This window comes from Gopherus flavomarginatus, chromosome 2 (assembly GCF_025201925.1).
Source record: "Gopherus flavomarginatus isolate rGopFla2 chromosome 2, rGopFla2.mat.asm, whole genome shotgun sequence".
NCBI classification, from domain to species: Eukaryota; Metazoa; Chordata; order Testudines; family Testudinidae; genus Gopherus; species Gopherus flavomarginatus.
In genome coordinates this window covers 62,907,537-62,919,671 of record NC_066618.1, presented here as the reverse complement: position 1 = coordinate 62,919,671, position 12,135 = coordinate 62,907,537, and the positions used below count along the sequence as shown (strand labels likewise).

Here is a 12,135-nt window from a genome sequence, read left to right as displayed (position 1 = left end):
TTCCTCCTCCCCGCTCTGAGCCTCCAGCGGGGGAGGGGGAGGAGCAGTCTTCCCAGACTTTGCTCAGGCATGATTAGGGTGTGCCTGGGCACACTCAGCATACCCTGTGCGCGCGCCTATGTATGTCGGCATAACTTTTGTTGCTCCAGGGTGTGAATAAACCTCCTGCTGAGTGACCTAAGTTACACCAGCGTAAGTGCACAATGGTATGTCAGGAGGAGAGCTTCTCCCTCTGATACAGCTTCTGGTATTTTTATTATGCCAATGGGAGAGCTCCCATTGGCATAGGGCATCTTCACCAGATGTGCTATAGTGGTGCAGTTGCATCAGTACAGCTGCAGCACTGTATGTGTAGACATGCCCTAAACTAGTGGTTCTCAACCAGGGTATGTGGTCTTCCAGGGGGATACATCAACTCATCTAGATATTTGCCTAGTTTTACACCGGGCTACATAAAAAGTACCAGTGGAGCCCGTACAGACTAAAATTTCATACACACAATGACTTGTTTATACTGCTCTATGTACTATAACATAACATGCTTATACACATTGTATTAGACATGCGTTTTATGTCAATTACTGATGTGTGCAAGCAAGTTAATTATGTTGAAGTTGTCTTGTGTATGCAGTTGCAATGTAAAAATGGATAGTTGGTGGGTTTTGTTTTTTTAAACGAGGAGCAAGAAGCAGAGGTAGTAGTGACAGTTGCTTAAGATTTTTTTTCAAAGCAGTACAGGGGATTTAGCCAAGCATCTTCCTTAAATTCCTTGCACTGCTTTGAAAATCTCAAGCAAAAGAGTAAAATCTAATGATTTCTACAGTTGGGCCTCAGTTTCATGCCTTCTGGCATGTGGTTGGGACACTTCCTTGTAACATTTGTTTTGAGTTTGAGACTAAATGTCTTTCCACTCAGGTAGTTCTTCCTACAAAGACAAATCTAGCCCACATCTTTTTCTTTAGATAATTTGTTTGACAAGGGTTTAAATAGTCTTGTATATTAAGATCTTGAAGACAGGTGATGTATTTATCCAGCTATGAGCTGCTTTCAAATTAGGATGATACGGTAACTTCAGTTACATTCTTTCATAACAGAGCCAAAAAGCCAGGAATCTGAAGTCTAAAGCAGTGCCTCTCAATCTTTCCATACTACTTTCCATACTACTGTACCCCTTTCAGGAGTCAGATTTGTCTTGAAAACCCCCAGGTTTCACCTTGCTTCCAAAATCAGACAAAAAAATACAGAAGTGTCACAGCACACTATTACTGAAAAATTGCTTACTAACTCATTTTTACCATATAATTATAAGCATAAATCAATAGGAGTATAAATATTGTACTTACATTTCAATGTATAGTATATAGAACAGTATAAACAAGTCATTGTATCACAGTTTAGTTTGTACTGACTTTGCGAGTGCTTTTTATGTAGCCTGTTCTAAAACTAGACAAATCTAGATGAATTGATATACCCCTGGTTGAGAACCAGTGGTCTAAAGCACAAAGCAAATTCATGAAGTTTCTTCCCCTGTTGTAGAACAAACCTTTATGGGAAATGGACAGTGGGGAAATTTACTTGACTGGTAATTTTGTCGCTTGGGAAGCGTCAACCTGACGTTGAAAGGCATAGGGTGTGGAAGAGTGATTTAGTACTTCTCAAGACTGCCTATGAGTGACAGGGAACAAAGAAATAGTTGCTTGAGAAGCCACTAAAATTATTATAGCAGAACTCAGAGAAAATTGGACAGGTAAGAAATTCAGCTGTCCACTTGTAATGGGCAAACCCTCCTGCTTTATTGTCTTATTGCCCACCACTACTGTGTACCCAGTACTGCAATAGGGTAATGCATGTTGGTTAAAGTGACACAACTTCCAAGGTGCCACTCATCTCTATACTGAGAGACTTAATCTCTTACATTAAAAACTAAAAATCAGAGCTAACCTAAAGTACTATACATTGCATTTAATTACTTGGTAATTAAATGTAAAGGCATAAAATCTGGTGTATATTAAGTCTTTGTCATGTGGTTTTACTTTGAATTCACCATCCTCTGAAGGATGAATTTCGGAAACTTCTACTGCTTAAGCCAATAAACTCCTTTACGTGCACCTGGTGATAATAAAAACATAACATCTGGCACATCGTTGTCTTCCCCCCATGATTCTTTACTGCTGCTTTACCTGTAGAGAGAGACATTCTAACAATAATTCAAACGGCTGGATTATTCTACTGGGAAACGTTGTTATGCTGTTACTTGATAGTCATTGATGGCTTGTGAAGCCTTCTTTCAGGGTTTGACTATGGTATCTTCTAGCTAGAAATGTGAACACTCCATTCATTTAAAAATAAATTACCAACTACTTTTATAAGAAGAAAATCTTTTGCATCTGTCCATAGTAGTTTGCGCATTTGGACGTAGTCAGTCAGTTTCCTTTTGAGTGGGTTTTACTTGTTGTTTTTTTAAAAGGTTACTTGATTTCAGAATGATGCTGCCCCTTTAAAAATATTAATTACTTTTGCAGGCTCAAGGGAGAATCTATGGAAAACTTAAAGAAGAAAATTTCTTTGGACCTAAAGAAGAAGTGAAACTTGAGGCTCATATAAAAGTGCCATCCTATGCTGCTGGTAGAGTTATTGGTAAAGGAGGCAAAACGGCAAGTATTTGAGCAAAACCTAAATAATGAGACACAAGAAACCTAGCCGAAGGACATTCAACGTGTAAAATCTTCTCTCTAGCTAATTCACATTTTAACTCTTTGCATGTTAGTTTCAAGGTTGTATGTGCTGTTTATTTTGTTCATTGGGATTTTCTTTTCTGCATCCTGCAATTGAAGTTGGGCCAATTGAATAGAATTACCTCTTTAAAAACACAGATGAACCACTGCACCTGCATTGATCTGATTGTAGGTTTCATGGCTTAAAATGGAAATACAGTTCTTCCATTCAGAATAATAGATTCCTGATTAGAGGCCTGATTCTGTAAAGTCTTTCTTTCTCATTCCAGTAACCCTATTGACTTCAATATGATCAGTTGCTTGAGTAAGGGTTTACAGAATCGTACCCAATTTGTATCAAGCGAATGGAAAATGAAACCTTACTGGGCAAAGTTTTCCTGTGTGCAGCACAAATAGAAAATCGTGCTTTGGCTGTTGAGAGGTCCCCTGATTATGGAGTGCAGAATTTCATCCTGTTCTAGGAATGGTACTACTTTACCTTGACCCGCTGTCACTGCATAAAATTAATTCTCTGAGGTACTGAATATCCTTGAGGCTTTCATAGATTTTTAAATTCAGTAGAGACCACTTATCTAATCTGACCTTCTGGAAAAAAAATTGCACAATTTTCACTGATCCATCCTCTGGCGTAATGAGGCCTTGAAACCTACACCCCACCTACTAAGAGGCAGGTGACTAGTGACACTGTCACTATCCCATCAGACCCAAAGGGAGTTGAGGATTGTCAGGATTTCAGCCCTTCTTTAGAAATCCCAATGGGAACAAACATACAAGAGAGCTGCCCTTGATGACTCGTGTATATGTAGTAGAAAAGTTCTAGGGTGCTGGGTCTGCAGCTGTCTATAGCTTAATGTGTGCATTTTGCCCTACTGTGATGTGCACAGGTCTGTGCACCATGGATTGAGAACCCCTACACTAAAACCATGGTGTAATCTTTAATGCAGTAAATGGTTAGAGCAATTCACTTAGTCATCAGAGTATTTGAAGGAGTTTACTTTGCCATTATTTCCACACCAACTCAATAAATTTAAAAAACCCAAATCAGACCATGTGAAGGGTGAAATTATAATCTCCAGGGCAATATAACATGTGGAAGTGTGTATGTTGTACTGTGTCTTTGGTTTCTGTCACCTTGGGCTACATTTTAAACTCTCCTTCCCTCAAAAAAAAATGTAAATACTGTGGAAATTGTAGTATGTAATTTAGAAATCTTCATTCTTTGCTTATTAATATTTCTAATTTACTAAGTTACTCGCATCTCTCTACATTGAACTCTTGGCCTTGCTTTTTTTTTAGTGGAGAAAAACACTTACTTTTTCATAGGCAAATAGGGTTGGTTTCTAGTTGTAGTGGTGCTGCTTTTATTATTCAGATGGCCAAGCATTTTAAAAAATTCTCATGAATTAAAGATAGCTGCATTTTGCTGATTTTTTTTCTTTCTTTTTTTTTAATTTACAGGTAAATGAGCTTCAGAATTTGACAAGTGCAGAAGTTGTTGTCCCTCGTGACCAGACACCTGATGAAAATGATCAAGTTGTTGTGAAAATAACTGGCCATTTCTATGCATGCCAGGTGAGCAGGTTTCAGTGGCGGGAGTAGTAATTGAGTTTGAATCTTTATACCTCCTCTAAATGTATCCGTGAATCTTAAGTTTACACACACTACACAGATCTCCCAAGGAATAGTTGTTACTACAGTAGAACCTCAAAGATACGAACACCAGAGTTCTGGACTTTCTGATCAACTGGATACCTTCTGGAACCAGAAATAATCAGGCAGCAGCAGAAATGCATACAAAAAACAGGGGAAGCAAAATACTTTACTGCCTTGGAGTTTTAGCCCTAGAGCTCAGGGCTTCAGCTGGGAGCGGGGAGGTAAGGGCTTCTGACCCTCAGGAGCACCTGGGCTCAGGGCTTTAGATCTGGGGAGAGCACTGAGGCTCAGGGCTTCAGCCCTGCAGGCTCCACTCCCAGTTTCAGCTACACAGAGGGCTTGGGGCTTGGGGCTTGAGCCCTGTGGCTCCGTTCCTGGCTTCAGCCCCACGGGGGGGGGGTTTCTGGGACTTGGGGCTTCAGCAATGGGGAGAGTGCTAATCAAGGCCTATGTTTGTCATTTTCCCAATTTCCCTGAGTCCTAATTTTTGAATAATATTTTGATAAAGTTTTTGTACACTTCCTTAAATGTGTTTTTCCTTCATATATACAAATATAATATATTTGTATTATGGTAGCATCTAGGGGTCCCTTTCAGGAACCCCTGATGTAGGCACTTTACACAAGGCAATAATAACAAAAAAGAAGAGAGAGAGAGAATTATTGCCCAAAACAGTTTAGTCATATGTAGAGCCCTGCATGGATACAAAATTTGTATCACATCTGATTCACAATCCACAAAAATGGTCTGCGGCTATCCGCAGATTTTCAGGGCTCTAATAACAGCTCCACAGGTCACTGTGCACCAGTGACACTGGGCTGTGCCAAGCTCCCAGCCATCCCCCATTTCTCCCCCGAGACTACCTGCTCTCCAGGCAGGGAGGCTACAATCCTGGGCCCTTGTGTGCAGCACCGCCCTCTCAGTGGGGCGCTCAGACACCCCTACACCGCCCCAGTGGCTCCCACCCTCACAGACCCAGCTGGGACAGACAGCAGCAACTTCTCTCCTCTCAGCGCCCACTATTGTCGCCTGCTAGTTCAAAGTACAATGACACCTCTTTCAAAATGGCACTTGGCTCACTGTGCAAGAGCGCACGTTCGCACTCCCATCTGGGAGTTGTCATTTACCACCTCTGTCTGAGCAAGCTGAGGACTACAATTCCCAGAATGCCTAGCAGGATGTTGCCGCATATTGCAGCCTGCTGCGTGATTCAGAGTGCCAAGCTGGAGCCTGAGGGCTGGGAGATAGCTGCTCTGTTGGAGTGTGTGTGCGCGTACTGCAGTCAGAGCTCTGTCCCCACTGCCTCCACCCCACACCTGCCCACCTCCCGGGCCCTTCACACCTTCTACGGTTGGGGCCAGAGCCTCTGCCTTGTCCCCTTCCTGTCCATTACAGCGTCACCCAGATTTCTGTGGGGAGATCACTGGAGCCCTGCGCAGATACAAAATTTTGTATCTGCATCCAAGCCACAAGCTGCAAAAATGGCCCATGGATATCCGCAGATTTGCAGGGTTCTATCCCTATGATAAGGGACAACAGGCAAATGCAACAAACAAATCATGATGAGTGGAGGAAAAAGTAACAGTGAAACAAGCAAGTGTAGTGTAACCAGGAACAGTTGCAGCACAGCAACATCTTTTTGTTTATATCTTGCAGCTTGCCCAGAGAAAAATTCAGGAAATACTGGCTCAGGTAAGAAGGCAGCAGCAGCAACAGCAAAAAACAGCGCAAAGTGGACAGCCTCAGCCAAGACGAAAATAAAGGTTTAGGAAATGGCCCATCAGAGACAGATGCCAGACCAAAGACAGACTGTGTAACAGACAGGTTTTGAACACCTGTTGGAGTTATATGCAGAAGCTTCACCAAGCCAGTCACCTGTTTGAGGACCAGGCAACCATTGAACGCTGTCTCTGAGAACGTATTCTTTAGGCTCTCTCAAACTTTTGAAACCCAGCTTTAAAATAAGGACCCCTTCACTTCCCTTTTGTTCTATTCTCACAATTTAACATAAACTTGTTAGTCTTTTTTATTGTTCTTATTATTCCCCAGCAATTTTAGAACTTGGTTTAATGAAGCTTTCTCTTCTGAGTTCACTGGTTTAAAAAAAAAGAAAAGGCATTGCTCTTATAAGTCCAGTTGTAAAAGAAGAAACACAATTGGAGGGTGGGGTTGGGGGTGGGGTAGGGTTAGAGCAAGGGTATTGACAAGAGTTTAAGTGTTAGTCCCAATGTTAAACAAGTGGCATTTTTTTAAAAATTTGGTTGCATTTTTACATAACACTGCCATGAATAACCTAAGGGAAGTGTTGAATGGTGTTGGCCAGGGCATAAAAAGATAAATATGCATTTTACTAAACTACCTCAGGCATTTAGTACCTCAATGAGAAATTGTTCCTTTTTGCGCTTTTTTTTGTATACTTTATAAAGCTAATAGTTCTTGAGCATTTTATTTTTTTAAAAAAAAAATTAAAATTTGATCAGCCACCAGCCAGGAGTACTACAGAATTATTGGGGGTGGGGGTAGGGATATAGTAGGATACTTCTAGCTGCTGGCTGATGGGAGTAAGATGGAAAAAAAAAAAAGTATAACCTCGGATTTTCTGAGTGTTTCAACACCACCATTTGTTTAAAAAAAATTCAGTGAATGTTCAAAAGATAGCGAATGATGCCAACATTCTGATAGCAGCAATGCCGTTTATTTTTCTTTTAAGATGGGATGAAAAAGTTTGACGGTACTTTTTTGGGAACAGAACAAGGAAGTGATGGCAAGAGGCTGGGGTTGAGGGAAAAATTAGGAGACTGAATTTTTTTATTATTTTTGTGCTACTTTGATTGAATGCATGAACCCTTTGTGCCTTTGACCATCACTACCTAATAATGCTACATGTAAACATTTGCAGCCCATTTGGACTTTGCCATTCTGTTCAAAGAGCAAGCTTCATCTTCAGTTTGATAGAACACTTGATCTGCTGGAGTAGTTTGGAGGCTGTATGGTCTCTGCTTCCTGCAGGTCGCATCATCCTGCTTTCAGTTACCACGATGGGGGAAGGTCAAACACTGTTTGATCGTGTTTAAAGATAAGGAAAGGCTAAGTTTACATATCCAGCCGCTGTTATGGGCCACACTAAGCCACTTTGGAAGGTTTAAACTATATAACACAACCTCTAGTCTGGCTTATAAAGATGCAGCAGGATTTATGCACATTCTGCAACCAACCATTAAAGGAAGAGACAAATTGTCAAAAGGCAGGGATAACAGGAAAGCTACCAAATTTTTTAATTTCAGAATGTAATTTGAATAATGATTGTGGTAATATAACACATTCAAGTTTCTACAATAAACTTCAGTCTACCTCAGTTTTGAAGATGTGGCAACACATGGTGCATAAAGACTGCTGTGTGTGTGCGCGTGTGCGCCTGTATGTGTGTGGTCTACAGAGCCATGCTATTACCTCTGAACCTTTTTTTTTGTGTGATGTTTTTGTGCATGAGATGATCAGAATCACCATGCGGCACTGATTTGAGGGGCACAACTAGCAAAAACGTTTCATCATTTTGTTGATCTACCTCTTAGATTCATATTGAAATAGAGGCATTTCACATAGAATAGATAATTTACCCAAAGATCATTGTTGTACAGATTAGAGAATTTTGAAAATGGTCTGAAGTGTTTTTCCTGCATCTCTTCTTTACTAATTGGTTTAAAAACCACAAACTTATGTTGTAGTTTTAGCAGAGAAAAATGAGGGTTTTTTTTTCCTTTTTTGACAGTGACCATCTAGCCTTTAGGAGAATTTTTTCTTGCAATGAATTTAAAATTACTGAAGTTATAAAAAGTCATAGCATTTTAATTTTTGTTGAGGCTTAAGTCTTAAGTCCAATTTTCCTTTCTTAACATTTGAGAAGGATTTGACTTTATTATTTTCCATAAAAGTTATTTTACAAATAGGCAATGCATTTACATTTGCTGATTTAAATACTGTCATCTTTCTTAAATTTCTATACTTAGTGTGATAAATCATGTTCTTATTTTCAATTGACACTTGGTAATTTGGAGTATTTGGGAATAGCTAGAAAGTAAATACTGTAAATTATTTCAATATCCGCAAAGTATGGATCATTTTTTCATCTGTAATGTGCCCCCCAATGCAGCTCCACTTGCCAGATGCCTCTGAATGGAATAAAGAGTTTAACTCCTATCATCAGATATAGTTGTGTGGTTTTTTGTTTTTAAACTAAAGATGTGATATGAATAGTGCAGGCATTTGTTTGCTCTAATGATCAGGTTTTTTTATGGTTTCCTTTCAATTCATTTTTATTAATATTTATATAAGGAACTCTGCAGCAATCCACAGGTATTCCACAATCTTTAGGGTAGCCAACAACAGTCTGATGCAGTCAGAATCTTCACTTGGCCCAACACCAGCATTCATCTCTGTGGTTTATAACTTTTTCTTCTCTCCTCCCTTAAATCCATATTATGCTGTCCACAGTACACTTTGCAATTAATGGCTTCATTTTTTATTGTGAGATTTTGTTCTAGGTTGCCTAGATCTTTTTGGAAAGGCTCTGTGCATGCCCATCACAACCAAGCATATGAATGCCAAGGAATATATAACAGCCTTTAGGAAAGAGATCTAGATTGTCCACTTGGAGTTATAGATGTTTTATTTTTGGCTGCCATGTGTTCTGGTCTTCTGCTTTGACCCTCTTTTATGGACAAGACACACAAATAGCACTTCCCTGAAATTTGGAGGGCAGATGGACTCTGTGATGCTAGTGTGCAAAAAGTGGCAATCTGTATCTCATTCCTTCCCCCCAACTTCTGTGAGGTGGCATCAACTCTTGATATTTAGGCTTAATTCCTGGTAATAGAATCATAGAATATCAGGGTTGGAAGGACCTCAGGAGGTCATCTAGTCCAACCCTCTGCTCAAAGCAGGACCAATCCCCAGATTTTTGCCCCAGATCCCTAAATGGCCCCCTCAAGGATTGAACTCTCAACCTTGGGTTTAGCAGGTCAATGCTCAAACCACTGAGCGTAACGTTAACGGAGAATTGAAAAGTGAAGTGATTTGTGTATGTGTGCGTGAGAGTGCGAGACTAAAGCAATTTTACATTCTGTATCTTTATAAATGAATTGCAAAGCAAAATCTAGAACTGCTTAACAAGGTTTATTTTTCTCAAACATCTTACTAATCAGAGGAAAGATTCCCAAGCTTTCCCTCCTGTATAATAGCACCCACTACTAATTGGAATACCCAGAAAATGGTTAATTACTGGTATCATTCACATTGCCATGGTTTTTATTCCTGGTAATTAAGTCTGTACTCTTCTAAACTCCTTGGAATTCCTCTCCAAAGCCCCATGACAAAGTAAAGCCTTCCTCATATGAGTTATGGAATTTTGTGGCTTTGGTCTCAGAGGCAGTATTACGCTAATATTTCTGTATATGTAACTGCCAAAGACGCCAGGACATGATTTGATGCATCTTTAGGAAAGGTCTTTCTATTTAACAAGCTACTGCTTTTCAAACCATTTACGATGGACAGAAGACAAGTGTCCATCAAGAGTTTAATACATATTCAGTGGTCTAATAAATACTTAGTCACTTCCACTCCTTACTACTAATCTAGTGCTACATGTGTGAATCTTGGAAGGGTTCTAAGCCTAACAGTGTTAAAGTAGCCATAAAGACAAATACAACGTAGATCAGGACAGGCTCATATCTTGTAATTAGAGGCACATCAAAAAAGCAATCTGCAATATATTTGGCTACTAACACATTTCATTGTAACTTATGCTTAATTTGTGTACCAGTCTTGTCATCAATTGGAATATTTCTTGCCTCAGTGGCTTATTAGAGAGCCAAGCAGACTTTTCATCATGTTACAGAAAATCTTGCCAAAGGCATCTTTATTAGCATTTCTATGAACAGTTATTGTGATAGTCTCTCAGGTTAAACTTCTTGTTGTGCCTAGCATTTATTAATCATTAGCTCCTGCATTTAGGGCTGATTTTTGTTTTGATCAATAGCTAGTTTTGTCTGAGTTGTCTGCTATGTTGGTGTTAGAACTCTGCCACTCATAGGACAAGGACACGGTGCTAATGCTACATGATCATCTCCAAGGTAGGTGACGAGTACCTGCATACATTCCAAAATTGCATTGGCTTTATAGCTAAAGTGTAGCCCAACAGTTGCATAGATTTTTAATGCAACTAGACTTTGTGTAATTTCTACTTGTATGCCTGCAATAGCAGCTTTGTGGTACTGTTTGGGGCTAAGAGCTAGCTGTGGCTGTCTTTGCGCTAGTACTCAAGATTTCAATGTAGTTTTGTACAACACCTGTCAGGACTCTTTGCTCACCCTTTTGTGTGTTTTGACTAAAGCTGGGGATGCCTGATGGAGAGATTAAATTTCTACTTCAATTTGTTTCACATAAGAGCAGATTTTATTGGCAAAATATTGAAAGGAAACTCTCACAATAAGTAATCTGAAATTCTCTTTGGACTGGGTGCTTTGAAAACACCAGAAGGCATCCAGAAAGCACAGTATCGTAGAACATGTCATCAATTCTGAGCACAAGTGAACCTCAGTTAATTGTTACAGAATAGCAGACTATACAATAGGTGGAATGTCTATCTTCAAGAGCACAGTATTTCTGTTTAAAAAGCATCAAGTTATTTATAATATTGCTTTTCCCAAAATCATTTTTTCTGCCTTGACTTGCCCTCTTTAGTGTTGTTTAATAGAACTGGCCCATCTCCTCTTTACTCCTCTCCCCCTCTGTCATAAACAGATAGTTAAGGGTTAATAAAACAGAAGTACTTCATGTCTCTTTTGCCTGTAAAGGGTTAACAAGTTCAGTGAGCCTGGCTGTCACCTGACCAGAGGACCAATCAGGGGACAGGATACTTTCAAATCGTGAGGGAGGGAAGTTTTGTGTGTGCTGTTAGTTTTTGGTTGTTCTCCTCTCTGGGTTCTGAGAGTGACCAGACCTGCAACCAGGTTTCTCTCCAATCTCTCTGATACAGTCTCTTATATGTCCAGAATAGTGAGTACTAGGTAGATAAGGCGAGTTAGGCTTATGTTTGTTTTCTTTATTTGCAAATGTGTATTTGGCTGGAAGGAGTTCAAATTTGTATTTTGCTGAAAGGATTTTAATTTGTACTTGTATACTTAGGCTGGGAGGGTATTCCCAGTGTCTATAGCTGAAAGACCCTGTAACATATTCCATCTTAAATTTACAAAGATAATTTTTACTGTTTTTTCTCTCTTTAATTAAAAGCTTTTCTTGTTTAAGAACCTGATTTGTTTTTTTTTTTTTATTCTGGTGTGAGACCCCAGGGGACGGGGTCTAGATTCACCAGGGAATTGGTGGGGAGAAAGGAGGGAAGGGGGGAGAGAGAGATTAATTTCTCTCTGTGTTAGGATTACTTTCTCTCTCAGGAAGAGTCTGGGAGGGGAAGAAAGAAGGAGAAGGGGGGAAGGTGAATTTTCCTCTCTGTTTTAAGATTCAAGGAGTTTGAATCACAGTGATCTTCCAGGATAACCCAGGGAGAGGAAACCTGGTGAGGGAAAGGGTTTACTTTCCTTGTGTTAAGATACAGAGGGACTGGGTCTTGGGGGTCCCCAGGCAAGGTTTTGGGGGGACCAGAGCGTACCAGGCACTGAAATTCCTGGTTGGTGGCAGCGCTGCAAGTACTAAGCTGGTAATTGAGCTTAGAGGAATTCATGCTGGTACCCCA

At 40.0% G+C, this 12,135-nt stretch overlaps 1 protein-coding gene across 1 annotated transcript in view; it reads left to right on the top strand.

Moving 5' to 3' along the window:
- Nucleotides 1-8,543, top strand: part of IGF2BP3 (insulin like growth factor 2 mRNA binding protein 3) — a 175,932-nt gene extending 167,389 nt beyond the window's left edge. The window contains exons 13-15 of the mRNA XM_050938628.1: nucleotides 2,523-2,654; nucleotides 4,194-4,307; nucleotides 6,045-8,543. Of these exons, the coding sequence (XP_050794585.1) occupies nucleotides 2,523-2,654; nucleotides 4,194-4,307; nucleotides 6,045-6,149 (351 nt within the window). The 3' untranslated portion in view covers nucleotides 6,150-8,543. The remainder of the gene's footprint in view (nucleotides 1-2,522; nucleotides 2,655-4,193; nucleotides 4,308-6,044) is intronic.
- Nucleotides 8,544-12,135: the final 3,592 nt, after the last annotated feature.